The 22424-nt window shown below is 42.6% G+C and overlaps 1 protein-coding gene across 1 annotated transcript in view; it reads right to left on the minus strand.

Annotated features, from left to right (window-relative positions):
- LOC132827390 (transcobalamin-2-like) overlaps nucleotides 1-22424 on the minus strand; it is a 55885-nt gene that overhangs the window by 18346 nt on the left and 15115 nt on the right. Inside the window, exons 3-6 of the mRNA XM_060844055.1 lie at nucleotides 22180-22366; nucleotides 20827-20969; nucleotides 18415-18594; nucleotides 15880-16079 (exon numbers count right to left, since the gene is read on the minus strand). Coding sequence (XP_060700038.1) covers nucleotides 15880-16079; nucleotides 18415-18594; nucleotides 20827-20969; nucleotides 22180-22366 — 710 coding nt within the window. The remainder of the gene's footprint in view (nucleotides 1-15879; nucleotides 16080-18414; nucleotides 18595-20826; nucleotides 20970-22179; nucleotides 22367-22424) is intronic.

A 22424-nucleotide genomic window follows, 5' to 3' on the forward strand; every position in this document is an offset into this window, starting at 1 on the left:
GTTCTTAGGGGTAGAGAATTCTAACGATTCAAAAGCCCTTGAGCGGAGAAATTTCTCTTCATTTTAGCTCCAAATAGCTGACCCCCAATCCCGAGATACTTACCCCTAGTTCCAGACTCTCCATTCTTTTAGATAATTCCATGCTTTCTCACTTAACTAGCAAGCATCCCCTTTACCTCTCCCTCTTACCTAATGTATTCACCTGGCTTGTGTTTCCAGTAACTTTGAATAGCTTATACTCCGTTCTCTCATCTAAGTCATTCATACAGATTATGAATAACTGACTGGAAGAGGCCACATTTTAATTTTTTAGGACTATAAACTGAAGTGGAAAATGGTCTATTCAATAGCTGAACTATCAACAAGAGCTTTGCAACTTGAAAATAAAATGCTACATATGTCAGGCTATGCCAGGCAATGTTACTTTTTGAACCAGTGAAGGAAAGAATTTGACGCTGAGCCTTTGTATTAAGGAAATTCTTCCTGACAACAGCCCTCTGATTGCATTATCTGCAGAGTGTTAAAATCTAAGTACCAGAAAAGCAGAGAAATCCACAGACTGTGATCTGAATGTATTCATCCCTTCCTTACCATTTGTGTAGAATGTCAACAGAAAACTGAGAAAGCTTAAAAGAAACAATTTGAACAAGATCTAGGTCTGCTGGACAAATTATTGTAGAATAACCAACATTTTACAGACAGCAGCATTAAAAATCTGAAAGGATTGATTGAGTTTTTTGAATAAGTAACAAAGAAGATTGATGAGGGGGGGGGAGGTCACGTTGCAGCTGTACTGGACATTGGTTAGGCCACTGTTGGAATACAGTGGGCAATTCTGATCTCCTTCCTATCAGAAAGATGTTGTGAAACTTGAAAGGGTTTACAAGTATGTTGCCAGGGTTGGAGGATTTGAGCTATAGGGAGAGGCTGAACAGGCTGGGGCTGTTTTCCACAGAGCATCGGAGGCTGAGGGGTGACCTTATAGAGGTTTACAAAATCATGAGGGGCATGGATAGGATGAATAGACAAAGTCTTTTCCCTGGGGTCGGGGAGTCCAGAACTAGAGGGCACAGGTTTAGGGTGAGAGGGGAAAGATATAAAAGAGACCTGAGGGGCAATTTTTTCATGCAGAGGGTGATAAGTATATGGAATGAGCTGCCAGAGGATGTGGTGGAGGCTGGTACAATTGCAACATTTAAGAGGCATTTCGATGAGCATATGAATAGGAAGTGTTTGGAAGGACATGGGCCGGGTGCTGGCAGGTGGGACTAGATTGGGTTGGGATATCTGGTCGGCATGGACGGGTTGGACTGAAGGGTCTGTTTCCGTGCTGTACATCTCTATGACTGAGATACAATTTGAAATTAGTGCTTAAGAGATTTGGAGTTTAGTTCACCCAGTCTATGTTCATTCTTAGCACTTACGGCAAACCTTTTGTCTTGTGTCTGTATTACTTATGAAGCGGTGTATATATATTTAGCACTTTTGAAGGAGCATAGTTGAAGTTGCATAGCAGTACATTAGAAATCCTTAATTTTCTATCCTTTTGTTCAACTTAATTGCATTACAATGAATAGAGTTATTTTCTGTTAATTATAAAACATTGTGAGAATGCTTTTGTCCCGAATAGTAGTCAGTCAGGCAAATTGGTCACCTTCATATCTAACTGAGACTTTATACATTCTGGGAAGACAAATGGAACAGTGGGGCTTGATTATTTGTGTGATTATCTTCCCAGCCAGTTGTAACACTGACACCGAAGTACTGGCAGCACTTGACCAGGTATATCTTACCAAGTTGAAAATGACCCATTTATTTCTATTATGCCAACAAATGGCAAAGGGAGTTTAATATAGAGAAGTGTCACATCTTTGGAAAGTCAAATCAAGGTAGGAGTTTCATGGTGAATGGCAGGGCCTTAAGGGGTGTAGCGGAACAGAGGGACCTTGGAGTTCAGGTGCACAGTTCTCTGAAAGTGGAGTCACAGGTAGACAAGGCAGTGAAGGTGGCTTTTGGCACACTGGCCTTTGTTAGTCAGGGCACTAAGTATAGAAGTTGGCAAGTTATGTTGCAGTTGTACAGGTCATTGGTGAGGCTGCATTTGGAGTATTGTGTTCAGTTTTTGTCACCTTGCTATAGAAAGGATATTATTAAACTAGAAAGAGTGCAGAAAACATTTACAAGGATGTTGCCTGGACTCAATGGTCTGAGTTATAGAGAAGAGGTTGGACAAGCTAGGAATTTGTTTCTCAGGAGCATAGGAGACGGAGGGGGGAACGATCTGATAGAAATGTATAAGGTCATGAGAGGCATGGATACAGTGAATGGAGTCAGTCCTTTCCCCAAGGTTGAGGAATCAAGGACTAGAGGGCATCAATTTAAGGTTAGAGGGGAAAGACGAAAAGAGAACCTGAGGGGCAGCTTTTTTACCCAGAGGGTGATAGGCATGTGGAATGAGCTGCCTGTGGAAGTGGTTGAGGCGGGTACATTAACAATATTCAAAAGGCATTTGGACAAATACATGGATAGGAAAGGTTTAGAAGGATGTGGGCCAAGTGCAGGGAAATGGGGTTAGCGTGGACCAGAATGGACCAAAGGGCCTATATCCATGCTGTAGGACTCTCGACTCTATGCAATCTATCCATGAGCCAATTATTCATTCATGCTATTAACTCCAACCTTAACCATATGCAAAAATCTCGACAGTAACTCTCGATAACCTTTTGAAAATATAAACTATCGACTCTGCATCCCTGTCTGTCCTGCTAGTTGTACCCTCAAAAGCTCGAATACAGGGGATCTAAGATGGCGGCGATCTGAGAAGATCACACTGCAGAGCTTCACATCGCAGCAGGAGCAAGACGGTCCTTTAACCCACCCAACCCAGGTCATCAGGATTTCTTGGGGCGTTGGAAAGATTGTGGAGCCCCAAGAAACATTTAAAAATTAAAGGAAGGAGGAGCATCTGAGGCCGGGCCTGCAGCAGCCTCGGAGCCAATTACTCTCCAGGACCTGGTGAACCGGCTCTCGAAATCTCACGAGATGTTGGGGAAACAGATTGAAGAGAAGCTGGCTCCAGTCTCTCTCATGCTGCAGAAGCATGAGCAGCAGCTGGGAGACCTGGAGAAGAGGACGGATGAGGTGGAGCACAGGGTCACAGTGGTGGAAGCTGATGCCAGTTCATTCAAGGAAGAGACCCAAGCCCTGAAGGCGCAGGTTCGTAATTTGCGTGACCAAGTGGATGATCTTGAAAACAGGGGCAGGAGAAAAAACATTCGGATCATCGGTCTGCCTGAGGGTAAGGAAGGTGAGCGGCCTGCGGAATTTGTTGAAGATTGGCTTCCAAAATTCCTTGATTTGAAGATTGGCATGAGAGGATTGAAGATGGAGAGGGCTCACCGGGTCGCAGCACCAAGGTCAGGTCTGGGTCAATGCCCTCATCCTTTCCTGGTGCGGTTCCATAATTACCGGGATAAGGAGAGAATCATGGAGGCTTCCAGACTCAAAGGGAAGGATCCAAAGGCCCTAATTTACGAGGGGTCTAAGATCATGTTTTTTCAGGACTTTTCAGCGGTGGTGATCCAGAAACGAAAATCATATGATGGTGTCAAGAGAAGATTGAAGGAGCTTGGGATTCATTACTCCCTGAGATATCCAGCAGTGCTTCGGATCACATTAGATGGATCCATGCATCTCTTTGACACATCGGAGAAGGCAAGAGATTTTGTGGACAAACTAACCTAAGTTAAACAATTGTAGTATGTATAAATATCGTTGTTTGGGTATGCGTTTATCATTCTGTAAAAGAAATGGAGGAAATTTGGTTGGAGCTTTGTTTTTCCCTCTATTGATAATAATTTGGTTCAAACTATGTCTGGCGGTGGTTAAGATGTACATTTTAAATTTCTAAGTTAGGACATACCAAAGGATGGGTGGGATATTTATTCCCTTTTTATATAAAAGAATGTCTTTTTATTCATATTGATATTCTCTGGGGGGTTTATTCTTTTTAGCTTGTGCTTGCGATGCGGCTCGAGCTGGGAGAAGTGAAGGTGGTTGAGATGGTTAGATGCCTATTTATAGGCAGTTAGGGACGGGTAGTTGTCCCCTCCGGGCAGCAGGGGAGTTCCCCTACTCAGCGCTATTGGCGCTTTATATGTTGGTTTGTTTTCTGGGTTTTGTTGTTTTTTATTTTTAATAATTTTGTATGTTTGTTAAACGTAGTGGTTATCTTCACCTTCTCTTATCTTCACGATGGACATCCAGTCCCTGTACACCTCCATCCCCCATCACGAAGGACTCAAAGCCCTCCGCTTCTTCCTTTCCCGCCGCACCAACCAGTACCCTTCCACTGACACCCTCCTTCGACTGACTGACCTGGTCCTCACCCTGAACAACTTCTCTTTCCAATCCTCCCACTTTCTCCAAACCAAAGTAGTAGCCATGGGCACCCGCATGGGCCCCAGCTGTGCCTGTCTCTTCGTAGGATATGTGGAACAGTCCATCTTCTGCAGCTACACTGGCACCACCCCCCACCTTTTCCTCCGCTATATCGATGACTGTATCGGCACTGCCTTGTGCTCCCACGAGGAGGTTGAATAGTTCATCCACTTTACCAACACCTTCCACCCCGACCTCAAATTTACCTGGACCGTCTCAGACTCCTCCCTCCCCTTCCTAGACCTTTCCATTTCTATCTCGGGTGACCGAATCAACACGGACATTTACTATAAACCGACTGACTCCCACAGCTACCTGGACTACACCTCCTCCCACCCTGTCCCCTGTAAAAACGCCATCCCATACTCCCAATTCCTTTGGCTCCACCGCATCTGCTCCCAGGAGGACCAGTTCCAATACCGTACAACCCAGTTGGCCTCCTTATTCAAAGGCCACAATTTCCCCCCAGACATGATCGACAATGCCCTCCACCGCATCTCCTTCACTTCCCGCTCCTCCGCCCTTGAGCCCCACCCCTCCAAACGCCACCAGGACACTGGTCCTCACCTATCACCCCACCAACCTCCATATACATCGTATCATCCGTCGTCATTTCCGCCACCTCCAAAAGGACCCCACCACCAGAGATATATTTCCCTCCCCTTCCCTATCAGCGTCCGAAAGACCACTCCCTCCGTGACTCCCTCGTCAGGTCCACACCCCCCACCAACCCAACCTCCACTCCCGGCACCTTCCCCTGCAACCGCAAGAAATGCAAAACTTGCGCCCACACCTGCTCCCTTACCTCTCTCCAAGGGCCCAAGGGCCCAAGGGATCCTTCCATATCCACCACAAATTCACCTGCACCTCCACACACATCATTTACTGCATCCACTGCACCTGATGTGGCCTCCTCTATATTGGGGAGACAGGCCGCCTACTTGCGGAACATTTCAGAGAACACGCGCACCAACCAACCCAACCACCCATGGCTCAACATTTCAACTCCCCCTCCCACTCCATCAAGGACATGCAGGTCCTTGGACTCCTCCATCACCAGACCATAGCAACATGACGGCTGGAAGAGGAGCGCCTCATCTTCCGCCTAGGAACCCTCCAACAAGGGATGAACTCGGATCTCCAGTTTCCTCATTTCCCCTCCCCCTCACCTTGTCTCAGTCAAATCCCTCAAACTCAGCACCACCTTCCTAACCTGCAATCTTCTTCCTGACCTATCCACCCCCACTCCCACTCCAGGCTATCACCCTCACCTTGACCTCCTTCCACCTATCGCATTTCCAATGCCCCTCCCCCAAGTCCCTCCTCCCTACCTTTTATCTTAGCCTGCTGGACACACTTTCCTCATTCCTGAAGAAGGGCTTATGCCAGAAACGTCGATTCTCCTGCTCCTTGGATGCTGCCTGACCTGCTGCGCTTTCCAAGCAACACATTTTCAGCTCTAGTTTTAGTTTATGTAGTTTCTTTATTTGGTGGACCATGCGACACTAAGGCTCAGCAATTTGTGGTTCGGGTTCCTCCTCTCTAGAATTTAAATGTAATTGCAGAAGATTATGGCTAATGATTTGATTAAATGGTGTACCTGGAATATCAAGGGAAGTCACTCATCAATTAAGAGGAAGAAGGCACTCTCGAGTCTTAGAAAGGAGAAGGTGGATATTGCTTTGTTACAGGAGACACATTTGGATGACAAGGAGCATCTGAAATTACAGCAGAATGGCTTTGACCGAGTTTATTTTTCATCATTTAATACCAGAAGTAGGGGAGTGACTATATTGGTAAGGAAAAATCTCTCATTTAAATTGTTGGAATGTGTTAAAGACACATACGGGAGATTTGTAATTCTTAAAGCCTTGATAAATGGGAGAGAATATGGCATTTTAAATGTTTATTGTCCCTAGCTCATCCTCTTAAATTTTTGGTAGATGCTTTTTCTAAACTGATAAGTTTCTAGTCTTAACACATCATTATAGGGGAAGATTTTTACTGCCTCATGGACCCCACGTAGACAGGTTGCCTAAACATCCCTCAATACCCTCTGCACAAACTAAACAGTTCTTGGATTTGTGTGGGGAATTAGGATTGGTGGACTTCTGGAGGTGTCTCCACCTACAGGTAGGGATTTCATGTTTTTCTCCAATCTGCACAGATGTCACATGAGGATTGATTTTTTTTCTGACCCCTGCGGTAACCCTGGATCTGGTGGCATCCTGTATGATTGGTAATATTGCCATCTCTGATCATGCTCCAGTGTACCTCATGGTTAAAATTAAGGATGTTACAGTGGATTCAAGGTACTGGCGAATGGACCCCTTTATTCTCATGGACAACAAGTTTGTGGAGTATTTCTCTAGGGAATTTCAGGCATTCCTAGACATCAACATAGGCTCGGTAGATAGCTCATCTGTTCTCTGGGAAACTGCCAAAGCTTATGCCAGAGGGTTAGTTATTTCATATTCCACAAGTAGGAAGCGGCAGAAGGGTGAGCAGCAATGTCTCTTTGAAGTACGGTTGAAGGCAGCGAGAAGGCCTATTTTGACAGACCCTTTTTGGTCAAACTACAGAGGATTACGGCACTGCAGTCTGCACTAAATTCCGTGCTCACGCAGACGGCAAAGGAGCTGGCTTTTGCAAAGCTAAGGTTATACGAGCATGGTGACAAGCCAGGCAAATACTTAGCATACCTTGCCAGAAAGCGAAGTGCCCCACAAACCATTACAGTGATTAGGGAAGGGTCTGGGAACTTAACATGTGATTCTAAAAAGATTAATGTGGCGTTCCAGAGATTCTACTCTAAGTTATATCAGTCTGAGAATTGTGAGGAGGGGTAGGCCAAAATGGAATCCTTTTTTAGAGATCGGAAGCTCCCGGGTGTGACTCCCGAACAACAATCCTTTCTCAATGCCCCATTATCAGAGCAAGAAACGCAGGAAGCTGTGAGGCAGCTTCAGAGTGGAAAGGCGTCCAGTCCTGATGGACTTTCCAGTGAATTCTATCAGGAATTTATAAGTATACTGTCAGGCCCGATGCTGAATATGTTGAATGATTCATACAGTCATGTTTGTCTCCCACTATCTCTGAGAGAGGCCAATATTTCACTTATCCTTAAAAAAGGGAAGGATCCGGAAGACTGTGCTTCATACAGGCCCATCTTGCTCTTAAATGTGGACTTTAAGATCCTCTCTAAGGCTCTTGCGTTAAGGCTGGAGACTGTGTTACCTTCTATTATTAAAGAGGATCAGACGGGCTTCATAAAGGGTCGCAGATCCTCCAATAATGTTAGGAGGCTGCTTATTGTAATTCAAGTATGCCAACAGCAGTCAATACTGGGATTGGTGATTTCTTTAGATGCAGAGAAGGCATTTGACCAAGTTGAGTGACCGTACCGTTTCTATACTCTAGACCGGTTTGGTCTGAGCGAAGTTTTCATAAGATGGGTAAAGGTTCTCTACAGTGTACCTCTCGCTGCGGTCATTACCGACGAGGTACAACCAAGCAATTTTAATATTTCTCGGGGCAGCCGGCAGGGCTGTCCCCTTTCACCATTACTTTTTGCGTTGGTGATTGAACCGTTGGCAGAGGCCATTCGTGGGGATCTCAATATATCAGCTCCAGAAGTGGGGTCAAAATTACATAAGATCTCGCTGTATGCAGGTGATGTTCTAATTTTCTTGACAAATCCAGCATTTTCAGTGCCTTGCCTGATACAATGCATTCACGTATTTGGCGCTTTTTCAGGGTATAACATTAATTTTGCTAAATCAGAGGCTATGCCTATGGGTGGTCTTACGAAAGAGTTGGCTCTTGAGAGTGACTATAGATTCCTATTTAGGTGGTCACAGCGGGGTTTTGTGTATTTGGACATATTCATTACCCAAGTTCTGGATTGGCTGTTCAAAGCCAATTTTACTCAATTATTTGAAAAACTTAAACAAGATCTCCAAAGATGGGAGGCACTTCCAGTCTCATGGTTGGGTCGGATAGCGCTTATTAAGATGAATATTCTCCCTTGTTTGCTATACCCTATACGGATGCTCCCCCTGATTTTCAATAAACAAACGCTCAGGAGACTGAACAGTTGGTTCAGCTCCTTTATCTGGCACCGTAAATGGCCCCTCATTAAATTAACCAAACTGCAGTTGCCTCACAGATTGGGGGGAGTAGACCTTCCGGACGTTAAAAATGACCAATTAAGCTTGCTTTTGACCTACGTAAGTGATTGGGTTTATGGGGACCCTCTTTCAATATGGCTAAATATCGAAGTCTCCCAGGCAAGGTGTCCCCTTACCAGTTGCTGTTTTTGGACAAGGTGAGGGCAGTTAGGGAATATTGCCATAACCCAATAGTCATCAGTACTGTTAAAGCATGGAGGGCAATTCGGCAGAGGGAAGGTAATTTGGCAAAACATCTTTGTTTACAGCTTTAGTGGGTATGCCGAGTTTTCAACCAGGTATGATAGTTTCAGGATTTAAACGTTGGGCAGCTAGGGGTATATCTTGCATGGGTGATTTATTTGAGGGAGATGTAATGATGTCCTTCGATCAGTTAGTATGGAAGTACGAGTTACCTAATAGAGACCTCTTTCGTTTTTTTCAAGTTAGAGATTTTATTCAAAAAAGGACCACACTTTTGACTGATCCCTACAAATCTCACATAGAAAGAGGGGTCCTAAGGGCTAAGAGTACACTCTCTGTCAGTACTCTATATCACCAATTGGGGGGGTGCCACTTCAGATGAGTCTGATTGACTCTGCAAGATGTGGGAAAGAGAGCTGGGTGTTGAAGTTTCTTCAGAGGCATGGGAGGATATTTGGGAGAATGCAAGGAAGATATCAATTTGCAATAGGACCCATGCTTTACAGTTGAAGATTCTCCACAGGGTCCACTTAGCCCCAGGCTGTTTGTCAAAATTTAAACCAGGGGTATCTTCAGCATGTCCTGAGTGCAAGGTCTGTACGGGTACTCTTACCCATTGTCTTTGGTCTTGTGACAGGCTTCAAACATATTGGAGCGCTGTAGGGGGAGCAATGGAGAGGATTTTAGGTGTGGGGTGGAGAAGGACCCTATTTCGCTCCTTTTGGGCCGACCCATTGTATTTCCTGCAGACTCGTATAAGGAAAACTTTTCAATATTCTTACATTCTGTGCAAGGAAGAATATCTTGCTAGGTTGGATATCAGATTAGATTACTTACAGTGTGGAAACAGGCCCTTCAGCCCAACAAGTCCACACCGACCCGCCGAAGCGCAACCCACTCATACCCCTACATATACCCCTTACCTAACACTACGGGCAATTTAGCATGGCCAATTCACCTAACCCGCACATCTTTGGGCTGTGGGAGGAAACCGGAGCACCCGGAGGAAACCCACACAGACACGGGGAGAACATGCAAACTCCACACAGTCAGTTGCCTGAGGCGGGAATTGAACCCAGGTCCCTGGCACTGTGAGGCAGCAGTGCTAAGCACTATGCCACCGTGCCGCTCAGAAAACCCCCCAGGCCTGTCGGGTTGGCGGAAGATTGTTATGGAGCATATTCACCTGGATTTTCTCACAAATATGGTACACCACAAAACTGAGAATTTTTACAAGACATGGCAACCCTTTTTGAAATACCTGGACACAGATTTATCTAACAAGGGCTTTTATATAGCCGTAACGATTGTGTTTCATGAGTCCAATATCCAGGGAGGAGGAACTGTGAATGTATGAGTGTTTTGTTTGGCTGGGCTGAGTTATTACTATTTATTTGTTTGTTGTTAGGTATTTATTTAGTTAATTAAACAGCTAATTTAGGGTTTTTTTAAATTTTATACTTCTCTATATATGTTTATACATTCGTATAGGAGGGTGGTTTGGGAAATTTTATTATTTGGGTTTAGTTTTGTACTGTTTTGAATTGCATTGTTTTGTACTTGTTGTAATATTTAAAAATCTATTTTTATTAATACAAACATTTTTTAAAAATAAAAAAAGCTCAAATACATGTGCTTTGTTTCCCCCATTGTTATGCCATTTCTTTACTAGTATTAGTTACTGTCAGTTCTTCAGATCCCAGGCTCTCCGTGAGTTCCAGCATACTCTTTGTATCTTCCATGAAGAAAGGCACAAAACATTTAATTGCTTTGTCATTTCCTTATTCCAGGTTATAATTTCTCTCGTCTCTGCCACTAGAGGGCTCATCTTTACTTGCTAAAATTCTTGAATCCATTTACAGAATCATAGAGACAGACCCTATGGTCCAACTCATCCATGCAGACCAGATATCCCAACCTAATCTAGTCCCGTTTGCCAGCCCTTGGCACATACCCCTTTAAGCCCTTCATATTCATATACCCATCCAGATGCATTTGAAATGCGGCAATTGTACCAGCCTCCATCACCTCATTTCATACACGCACCATCCTCTGCATAAAAAGGTTACCCCATAGGTCCCTTTTATATCTTTCCCCTCTCACCCTAAACCCATGCCCTCTAGTTCTGGACACCTCCACCCCAGGAAAAAGACTTTGTCTATTTTATCCTGTCCATGCCCCTCGTGATTTTACAAACCTTTGTAAGGTCACCCCTCAGCCTCTGACGCTCCAGGGAAAACAGCCTCAGCCTATACAGCCTCTCCTTATAGCTCACATCCTCCAACCCTGCCAACAACCTTGTAATTCTTTTCTGAGTTTCACAACATCCTTCCAACATGAAGGAGACCAGAGTTTCTACATTTCTTGACCATTTATTATAACTCTATTCTGTTTTCTTCTTCTTTCTATCCTTTCTGTAACATGCTTTACTGACTCTTTAAAATCTCCCAATCTCTAGGTTTGTGGCTATTTTTTGTCAACTCTAAACCTCTTCCTTTAATCTATTTTTCTTCAGTGGGCTTGGCTGCTCCACTTTGTCAGTGGACAGTCTACTCCTCAAGTAAAAAATTAGGATGCTAATGAAATGCATTGCTCATCTACCATCATGTCTTTTATTTAACTGACCGATCTACCTCCGCCATTTGTCCTCATTCCTCTAGAATTTGCTTCAATTACATTTAATTAAAAGGGCAGCATGGTTGCTCAGTGGTTAGCACTACAGTCTCACAACACCAGGGATCCGAGTTGGATTCCAGCCTCGGGGACTGTCTGTGGAGAGCTTGCACATTCTCCCAGTGCTTGAATGGGTTTCCTCCAGGTACTCCGGTCTCCTCCCACAGTCCAAAGATGTGCAGGTCAGGTGCATTGGTCATGCTAAATTGTCCATAGCGTTAGGTGCATTAGTCAGAGGGGAGTCGGTCTGGGTGGGTTACTCTTCGGAGGGTCAGTGTACACCGGTTGGGCCAAATGGCCTGTTCCCACACTGTAGGGAATCTAACCTAATCTTAATTTTTTGCTTTAACACAAACACTCTCAACATTCATACGAAATTCAGTTGTATTATGAACATTATCTTTCCTCAAAAGGCAATTTACTACAAGATCACAATTAACGACCTCATGACACAATACTAGATTTAAAAACAGTCTGTTCCATTGCAGGCTCCTCTACATATTATTCCAGAAATCTTTCTCAAGAACCTCTTCTGAACTCAGCCTGAAAGATAATTTAATCAATTTGGATTGGCCAGCCCAGAGAATTGATATCCTCTGTATTTGTTACATTCCCCTCAAAATATGATTTGTTCAACAATGATTAATATTCTAAAAATTAATCCCATTTACTCATTGTTGTTCCTTGGCACCACCCATACCAATTTATATCCTGATTTTTCTGGACGAAGTATCTTCCTTTAGTGTATTCTTTACCATGGTTACCCCACCATATTTTTCATTTTCCCATTTTTCTAAAAGTTAACTACTTTGCTATATTCAGTTCCGAACCTTGGACTTGCTACAGCCATGTCTCACCAATGGCTATGATCAAGTCCATTCATCCCCTATGCAGCCATCAATAGTGATACAGGTTTAGTTTTGGAGCCTCTAGAGTCAGAGTTGTACAGCACGGAAACAGACCCTTCGGTCCAACCTGTCCATGCCAACCAGAAATCCCAACCTAAATCAAGTCCCACCAGCCAGCACCCGGCCCATATCCCTCCAAACCCTTCCTAATCACATACCCATCCAGATGCCTTTTAAATGTTGCAATTATACCAGCCTCCACCACTTCCTCTGGCAGCTCATTCCATACACATACCACCCTCTGCGTGAAAAAGCTGCTCTTTAGGTCTCTTTTATATCTTTCCGCTCTCACCTTAAACCTATGCCCTCTAATTCTGGACTGCCCCACCACAGGGAAAAGCCCTTGTCGATTTATCCTATCCATGCCCCTCAATTTTATAAACCTCTATAAAGGTCACCCCTCAGCCTCAGACACTCCGGGGAAACCAGCCCCAGTTTACACAACCTCTCCTTCTAGCTCAAATCCTCCAATCCTGGCAACATTCTTGTAAATCTTTTCTGAACCTTTCAAGTTTCACAACATCTTTCCGATAAGGAGACCAGAATTGCACGCAATATTCCAGCAGTGGCCTAACTAATGTCCTGTACAGCTGCAACATGACCTCCCAACTCCTGTACTCAATACTCTGACCAATAAAGGAAAGCATACCAAACACCTTCTTCACTATCCTATCTACCTGCAACTCCACTTTCAAGAAGCTATGAACCTGCACTCCAAGGTCTCTCACTAGGACCTTACCATTAAGTGTATAAGTCCTGCTAAGATTTGCTTTCCCAAAATGCAGCACCTCGCATTTATCGGAATTAAACTCCAGCTGCCACTTCTCAGCCCACTGACCCATCTGATCAAGAGCCTGTTGTAATCTGAGATAACCTTCTTCACCATCCATTACACCTCCAATTTTGGTGTCATCTGCAAACTTACTAACTATACCTCTTAAGTTCACATCCAAATCATTTATATAAATGACGAAAAGTAGTGAACCCAGCACCAATCCTTGTGGCACTCCACTGGTCACAGGCCTCCAGTCTGAAAAACAACTCTCCACCACCACCTTCTACCTTCAAGCCAGTTCTGTATCCAAATGGCTAGTTCGCTGTATTTCATGAGATCTAACCTTGCTAACCAGTCTCCCATGGAGAACCTTGTTAAAAGCCTTACTAAAGTCCACATACATCACATCTACTTCTCTGCCCTCATCAATCCTCTTTGTTACTTCTTCAAAAAAAAAGTTTGAGACACATGATTTCCCACACACAAAGCCATGTTGACTATCCCTAATCAATCCTTGCCTTTCCAAAATCATGTACATCCTGTCCCTCAGGATTCCCACCACCAACTTGCCCACCACTGACGTTAGGCTCACTGGTCTGTAGTTCCCTGGCTTTTACTTACCATTTTTCCTAAACAGTGGCACCACGTTAGCCAACCTCCAGTCTCTCTGGCACCTCACCTGTGACTATCAATGATACAAATATCTCAGTAAGAGGCCCAGCAACCACTTCCCTAGCTTCCCACAGATTTCTAGGGTACAATTGATCAGGCCCTGGGGAATTCATCCATTTTTATGCATTTCAAGACATCCAGCTGTAATATGGACATTTTTCAAGATGTCAACATCTATTTCCCTACATTTTATATCTTCCATGTACGTTTCCACAGTAAATACTGATGCAAAATACTCATTTAGTATCGCCATCTCCTGTGGCTCCACACAAAAACTTAGAACATTTTATTATTTTCCATTATGTTGCCTTTGTTGTTATTATTAAACTCTATCCATTCTTGATGCATATTGCTTGATTACAACCAAATTGTTAGTCAGTTCTATAACTTTCTTTAAATTTATAAATTTACCCTTCCTGGAAACATCCTTTTCACTTGTTAGTTTAAAGACCTATCTATTGCCCTGGTTATTAGATGTATAAGAATACTCATCCTAGCCTGAGTTAAGTCCCAATGGAAGAATGCCTACTTCCACTTTTAACAATACACTTAAAAATGTCTAATTTGTTTGTCTCTATGCTAAATTGCTTGAGTCTCGCATAGTATTCTAGAGATTACTGTTCTGCTTCTTAAGTAACAGAACTTCTTTCCTAGTTCCACCTATTTTGTTGGTTCCTCTGTTGCCCACAACAACTGGATTCTTGTCCTTCCCTCACCAGTCAAGAGCAGGTTCTTAATATAAAAGCAAAAATGCTAGGGTTGCAGATCTATACTGAAAACAAAGTATCAGAGAAATCAAGCAGGTCCTTCAGCATCTATGGAGAGACGAACAGAGTTGACCTTTTGAGTCCAATATGATATTTCTACAATTTCAGATGGATTTGGCAGTGGCAGATAACAGCCTTCAAATTTTTCATCGTGAAGGAAAAAAGGAGTGTCTATCCCAATTAAGATATATATTCCTTGTCAACACAAATCCATTTGAATGTACCAGCAGTTCATTTACTTTTCATTTCTCTTGCCTTTATTTTTATCCACACTGGCAGGCAGTCTTCATAAATGTTGGACAAAGATAAAGGCTGAACCTCTTTATCACTGAATCCGTGGTCCTCTTACCTGCAAGTCCATCAGTTACTGACCACTGACCAAATCTAAACATTACACAACGTAGGGTTGAACATTGCTCCTGTTAAGATGTCCAGTTAACATATGCTTTCCCAGATGCACCACAATGCCTTCACCCAGGCCTCCAGCTCAGTTTACTAGATGCAAGTTTGGAAACCAGAGTACTGGAATACTGAACTTTAACAGGCAATGAAAGCATAGACAAACGTTTCAGTGATAGACTGGCTGAGATAGATGCTGTTACTGAGGCCAAACAGACAAAATTGACAATTGAGAGAATGGAATCAGAAAGCTTAGCTTAGATTCAAACAGCAAGTGGGGGTTACAAATGACCTGATTTGACCTGAGACTGGTTGGGAGACGCCTTTGGTGAGGGTGCAGAGATTATGCTTGGGAAAACAAAGCACTTCTGCTCTTTCCAACAATTAACGGGAGCAAATGGAACACATTCAGGACTGGATGTAAATAAGCAATGAATAGTTTGGAATGTGGAGAGGTAAAAGCTGGGAGGTCAGTGCGCATGTGGAAGCTTTGATTACATCAAAGTTAAACATGCAAATGAAGGGGGGGGGGGGGGGGGGGGGGGGAGGAAACAAAGGATGAATCCTTGAGGGGAAATACAAAAATAAATCATCAGTTTTTATGCTTAGGATGGGTTTAAAGAAAACTAAGTGTGAGGGCAATTCTATCAAGTTGAATAATATAGAGGTATTGGAGGAAGATGGTGTTGATTTTCTTTCCTTGTTCTTAAAATCACTTAATACACCATGATCACAGACCCTCAGAAAATGTCACTCAGTAGTCAATGGGTTAATATAGACAGGCCACATTTTCCGCACCATTATCTTCCTGTTACCCAAGTATGACCTCAATTTCAGCATGTCAATACAGGAGAAACCTTTCAAGATAATACCTGCAAGGCCAATGATGTGCTGTAAATATCCCCAATTTCGCCATTCTTTGTTTGTCGTTCCTGTATCTTTTGCGTCATTTTATTCATTGTAGTTTGTACCTTCATTCTTGTATCATTGCTGTACATCCATGCTCCAGTATGGGGCACTTTAGATTCACTGACACACTTAAGTGCCAAAACCATCATCGCAGCTGTGCCAACTGTTAAAACAGAGCCAGATTAACTATTAATTTAACTATGTCAAAAGGTTTAAGTTGTGGGGAGTTTAAGTACAAGACATCAGGCAATATCAAATTATGCTCCTCTTAAGGTCATTAGCAAACACGTCACAAGTGTGCATTATAATTATATTGGTGTCAGTCTGGATCTTTACGTAGCACACAAGTCAGAAAGCTGACTTCACAAGACTCAAGCATTAAAACGTGGTTGACGCTGCAGTACAGCACTGACAGCATGCTACAATGTCCATAGCAACATCTTCCAGATAAACTATTAAATCAAGGCACAGGTCTAGTTGCTTATTGGTTCAATAGCCCACATCAGACCAAGAGTCGGTGTCTTGCAAATGCTTTTTGCTCAAGAAACCCCACACAAATAAATCAGTCAATTGCTCCTCTCAATTATATTGATCAGATCATATGCATCCAAATGGCTCCAACTGAAGTTCACCGACAACCCAGAGCTATAAATAATGGGACTTAAGACCCATCTTCTGACTTGCAGTATTGACCAATTTAAAGTTACTGACAAAGGAATGTTTGGGACGTTTTTCAAAAGTATATGTTATTTATATGAAAATATATATTTTTTTCTTTCTTTTAAGAGTGACTTCTAAAACAATATGCATTTAGCGAAGGAGGGCATGAGATCCACCCCCATTCTCAAAGAAAAAATCTCCAAGGTCAATCTATCATGACTGACAAAGGAATTAATAGATTGCACGAGATAAAAGGGAAAGGATCATAAAGTGGGCAGAATGGGTATATGAATAGGAAGGTTTTGGAGGGATACAGGCCAGATGCTGGCAGGTGGGAGTAGATTGGTTTGGGATATCTGGTCGGCATGGACGGGCTGGACCGAAGGGTTTGTTTCCATGCTGTACATTGCTATGACTCTATAATTAGGAATAAATTCAAGAACTGGAAAGTTTTTAAGAATACAGCAAAGGAAGACCAAGAAATTGGTAAGGGAAAGGAAGAATAGAACATGAATGCAATTTACAAAAAAAAATCTAAGTAAAAACTTCTACAGGGACGAGAAGGGAAATAATTGACGAATTGACTACGGATCTATTACATATAGAGTCAAGAGAATTTATGATTTGGAGATGCCGGTGTTGGACTGTGGTGTACAAAGTTAAAAATCTTACAACACCAGGTTATAGTCCAACAGGTTTAATTGGAAGCGCACTAGCTTTTGGAGAATTTATAATAGAGAACAGAGAAATAGTGGTGAAGGTAAATGATTATTTTGTATGTTTTCATGAAAACTCCCAGAATTAGGGATCAAGTGATGTGGGAAAATGAGATGTTGGTTTAAAAAAAAAAATGGTATTTGCAAGAAGGTTATACTGGAGAAATTAATGGGGCTGCATGTTTATAAGCCCCCAAGACCTGCTCTTCAACACTCTGGGATGTAGAATGAGATAGCTGTAGAAATAATTGATGCATAGGGGATGAGCTCCCAAACTACCAGATGCTGGAATGATTCCTGAAGATTGGAAGCTAGCAAATGTCAAACTACTAATTAACAAAGGATCACCGAGAAAAAGGGAACTACAGACCTATCAGTCTTATACCAGTCATAGGAAAAATACCTGAATCTACCATTAAAAATAAATGTACACTTGGAGAAGGTAATCCGATTGGTCAGAGTCAGCATGGATTTGTAAATGGAAAATAGTGGTCAACAAATTTTTTGGAGCTTATTTGAGAACATTACTGGTCAAATTGATAAAGTCCCCCAAAGTAGATTGGTTAGTAAAATAAAAGCACAAATAATAGGAGAACTTGCACTCACATGCATTAAGGGAATGGCTAGCAGATAGAAAGCAGGAGAAATAAATGGATCATTCTGGAATTGGCAGACTGTGACTAGTGGGGCATCACAAGGATCAGTACTTAGGGGCCCTAGCTAATCCACAACATATATCAATGAAATAGTATGCAGACAAATATTTCCCAAATCTGAAAATTACACAAAGCTCAGCAGGAATATGTTGTGAGGATGATGTAACACAGTTTAGTGACTGGGCAAGAACATGGCAGATGTTGGAATAGAATGTGAAAATAAATGTGAAGTTATCCTACTTTGGTGAGAGAAACAGAAATGCAAGTATTTCTTAAATGGGGAGAGGTTGGAAAGTGTGGATGTACAAGGGAACATGGGTGCCTTTGTGAATGTCATTAACAGCTAACGTGCAAATGCAGAGAGGTATTAGGAAGGCTAGTGGAACGTTAGCTTTTATTGCAAGATGATTTGAATACAGGAATAGTAAGATATGGATTCAATGGTAAAGAAGCTTGGTCAGCTTACCAAACCAGTGCCGGCGGTGCTCATGTGGCATCAATCCTGACAGAGCATGAAACCAGTGGTGATGGTGTTCATGTGGTACTAGTCCTGACAGGACACTGCTATCTATCCTCACATCATTCACACACAGTGCCAGCACACCCAGACTGTACTGGTAATAGTTGTTGAAAGACACATCATGTTCTGGAATCAGAAGATGAAACACAGATTAGTAAAATATCAGCAAGCTGAAATGTAATTGTGCACAGTCAGAACTGACTGAGGCTGCTTCCACAATATCATCTAAAATGCAATACAACACTTAACACACTCACGACACAACATTCTGGCGTACAATAACAGAATATACAATTTTACAAGTTCCACTGTAAACTATAATTCTTGTATGTTCAAGCCTGTAAATTAAAGAAAGTTCCTTCACATTCTTTTAGGTAACGTGCTACATGTCAAACAAGCCAGTTTCAGTTTTTCTGTGTTCGTCTTCAATGTCCCCAAGCTTGATAATTTCAAGTGAGTCTTCCATTTCTAATGTGTGACACTTCTCTCGGGTGGTGAGGGACATTTCACCCTGACTGAGTTGATTGGATTCAATGATTTTTGATAAATACTAATTTCAATTCAGTTTACGCTGGTTCGTTCCACATTGTCCAAGCTTCATGGAATTAATCTGGCAGCTCAGGATCTTGCTGGAGCCACTTAAGTCGACATATTTGTCCCTTTTTAAGACAATTTCAGTCCATGAAAGTTTAATTATTAAAATCGAACAGTGTGTTATGGATCAGCCATTCCCCCCCAATGTAAGGTGACAGCCTAGACACTTACCTTTTTAAAAAATATATAAAAGTAAGGTGCTGTGTTCCAGATATGATTTGATTGGTCCACCACTAAGCCTTAATCAAAATACACTTTATACTTACAACATAGTTAAAATACAGCAAAAAGAGTAATTGGAATAATTTTATTCTATTGAAATACTTAACAAGGAAATGTACTATTTAACCACTAATCATCAACTGTTCCAATCTAAGCAGCATCCAATAAACACACTTGGTAAATGCAATTCAGCAAAGTTATTCTTCTCACATGCTGTCTCTCTCCAGTCCAATACAAAGAAACACCAAAGAAGCAATCTGCCCCTTTTGATTTTTGAAGAGGAACCCTCTCTGCCCAGACTTGACTCTAGCAACAGAGAATTGAAGCCTTTAGCTCCAATGGCCAGCAAAAACCCACCAACTAACTGAAAGCAAAATCAAAATCCTTTGGGATCGGTGTGAGCCTGACCCAGCTCACTCATGATTCTTGTGTCTTACTTTTTACAAAAAAAGTACACACAGGGGAACTCAAAGCTATTTTCCAACTGCCTGAAGGAGACATTGCTGCGCCACTGTGACAATAACTCTCTGCAACAGAAACAGGACAGAACACATCTCTTAAACGCACAGCATCATCAGAAATGCTATTTGAAAATTTATAGTCCATATTTTGTCACCATAACGGCAGAGATTGTAACATTCAGATGTGCTTCCTGCCATAATATTCCTGACATCCCAATATAAGAATAGACAAAAAAAATCAAATAGCTTAAAGACATAGAAATCATTAATTCCATTCTGACCTCAATGGAACAAGATTTGTTGAGATTGGATAATATTAATTGTGTCCTGAGCATTCCGGGTACCTAACGGATGATCTCACCCTCCATTTGTTCTGTGGTCCAGTGATCATACCCTTAGCTTGAAGTCAAAGGCTGGAAGGATCAATTCCCAGAATTCCTCGACTTGAGCTCAACTGTGGAACTTTACACTGTTAGAGGTGTTAGAGTTGTCAATCTTTCTGAGATGTTAAATCAAGTTTCTGGCTGCTCTTATTGCATTTAAAAGATTCCATGCAGAGTTTACCTGGTGTCAAGGCCAATATTTGCCTCTCAGTCAACAACTAGAGAAGGTGCCAATGGTAATATTTTTCAAAATTGTTGGAGGTTACTATGCACAAATTCAAATGTGTTTTTTTTTAAATACACTACAACAGCAACTGCAGTTCAGAAGTACTGCATTGGCTACAGATCAATCTGGGAATCTTCAAGGAGCAAGTTTTATGCTTTGCGACACTTCCGAGTGACATCCCCATAAATTTTAAAACTTTCTGTTAAGAGAGTCTGATCTACAAAGCCAGATAGACATTCTCCCAAAGACACTCTCAAAGCCTCTGCACTAGCCCTCTGTGCAAATCTCCCTATAGACAGTCTCATCACTCTATATAGAACCTCCAGGCCTGATTCTTCACAGCGAGCACCCAAGATATTTCAAACATACAGGACACTCGCCCTCCACAGAAATCCTAATCAAACACCACCGCCCCGCCCCACCAACCCCCTATACACACACACACGCGCATGAAAGGTCTGAAAGTACTTACGAATGATGTGTTTTTTCTCAGCACGGAGTCTACTTTTCAGATATGAAATTGCACGGTGTTGACTATGATGGTCTTGGCAGGATGCACGCAGGGCCAGCAGGTATAGGGCAGCAAGATCTGTGGAGGGTTGTACACCTGAGAAACTAAAAGAAAGGATTGTGAAAGTCTGATAAGTCCTTCCTGTCATCATTAAGCACAAACCTTTTAAGGCCCTTCCCATCTATGTCATCTCCATCAGTCAGCCCCATTGCCTGGCTGCACACTGGCAAATCCTTGGAGCCAGCAGAGGGCAGAATTCATTTATAAATCAGCAGGCCTCAGAGCTTTCCTGTGATTTGCTCATTGGATATGGGTATTGCAGGCTCAGCAATTTATTCTGCTAGTCACCCTTGGGAGGTGGTGCAGAGCTGCCTTCTCAAGCTGGCAGACGCACAGTGCAGCTAGGGAAGGAGATTCAAGATTTTGACCCAGTGGCACCGTAGGGATGGCGATATAATTCCAATTCAGGAATAGGGTATGGCTTGGCAGGAAACTTTCAGGTAGTGGTGGTTCCATGCATCTGCGGCATTTATCTGAAGTGGTAAAAGTCTGGGTTTTGGTTGATGCTATCGAAAGAGCCTTTGGCATTGCTACAGGATGCATTGAACAACATATTGTAACCACAAAGGTAACAAATCTCTATTTTATGATGAGCACCCAATCAGGGAGTGGTAGGCCAAGTTTCCAGGAGCTGAAAATGTGTTGCTGGTCAAAGCACAGCAGGCCAGGCAGCATCTCAGGAATAGGGAATTCGACGTTTCGAGCATAAGCCCTTCATCAGGAATGACCAGCAACACATTTTCAGCTGTGATCTCCAGCATCTGCAGACCTCATTTTTTACTCCAAGTTTCCAGGAGTCAGAGCTATTTGCTGACAGCCCAAATGAGGGAGAGGGAGAGGAAATTTTAAATGTTTAGACATTGCTGGACTGCCATTCTAAGACAGCAAGTGCAGGACAATTAGGATTAACTGAGTTTGGACACTGCCAGAAGAGCTTTGAAGTCACCAAACTTTCAGAGGGGATTGCATGGTGAGAGACCATCAGTGGCATGTTGGAATATCATAATGTAAGGAAGCTTACAAATTTCAAGGGCAGATGATTCAGTCAGACCAAATGGCATTTCTCTGCATTGTAAATTCTGTATAATTCTACTTTAGTCACTGAACAACGGTTCAAGTGATCTGTTCCACCTATCCCTACTTTCTTCTCTTTATATGAAAAAGGTTAAAATACCAAAGGACCAGGTTTGGGCATCCTTGGTGCTGGTCAGAGCTTGGCTTTTTTGAAATTTTGGGTAGGACTGAAATGATTACCTGGATAGTTTCCTATGAAGGTCAGTTTTCAGCCTCTGTAGGTACCTCCGTTCATCGTGCACACTGTGGTGCGCTGATAACCGTAGGGCGATATGGATACTGGGATTGGCTGGCAACGCCAAGCGGGTGGATTGCAGGAGACGTGCATTCAGGGATGTGATAGGATCTTCGGAAGTTCTTTGCAGCTCTGATCAAAACAAAATGCAAGAGGTCTCATCAGCAGGAACCTTTATGGAATTTTGCTC

Source organism: Hemiscyllium ocellatum, chromosome 24, assembly GCF_020745735.1.
Source record: "Hemiscyllium ocellatum isolate sHemOce1 chromosome 24, sHemOce1.pat.X.cur, whole genome shotgun sequence".
NCBI classification, from domain to species: domain Eukaryota; kingdom Metazoa; phylum Chordata; class Chondrichthyes; order Orectolobiformes; family Hemiscylliidae; genus Hemiscyllium; species Hemiscyllium ocellatum.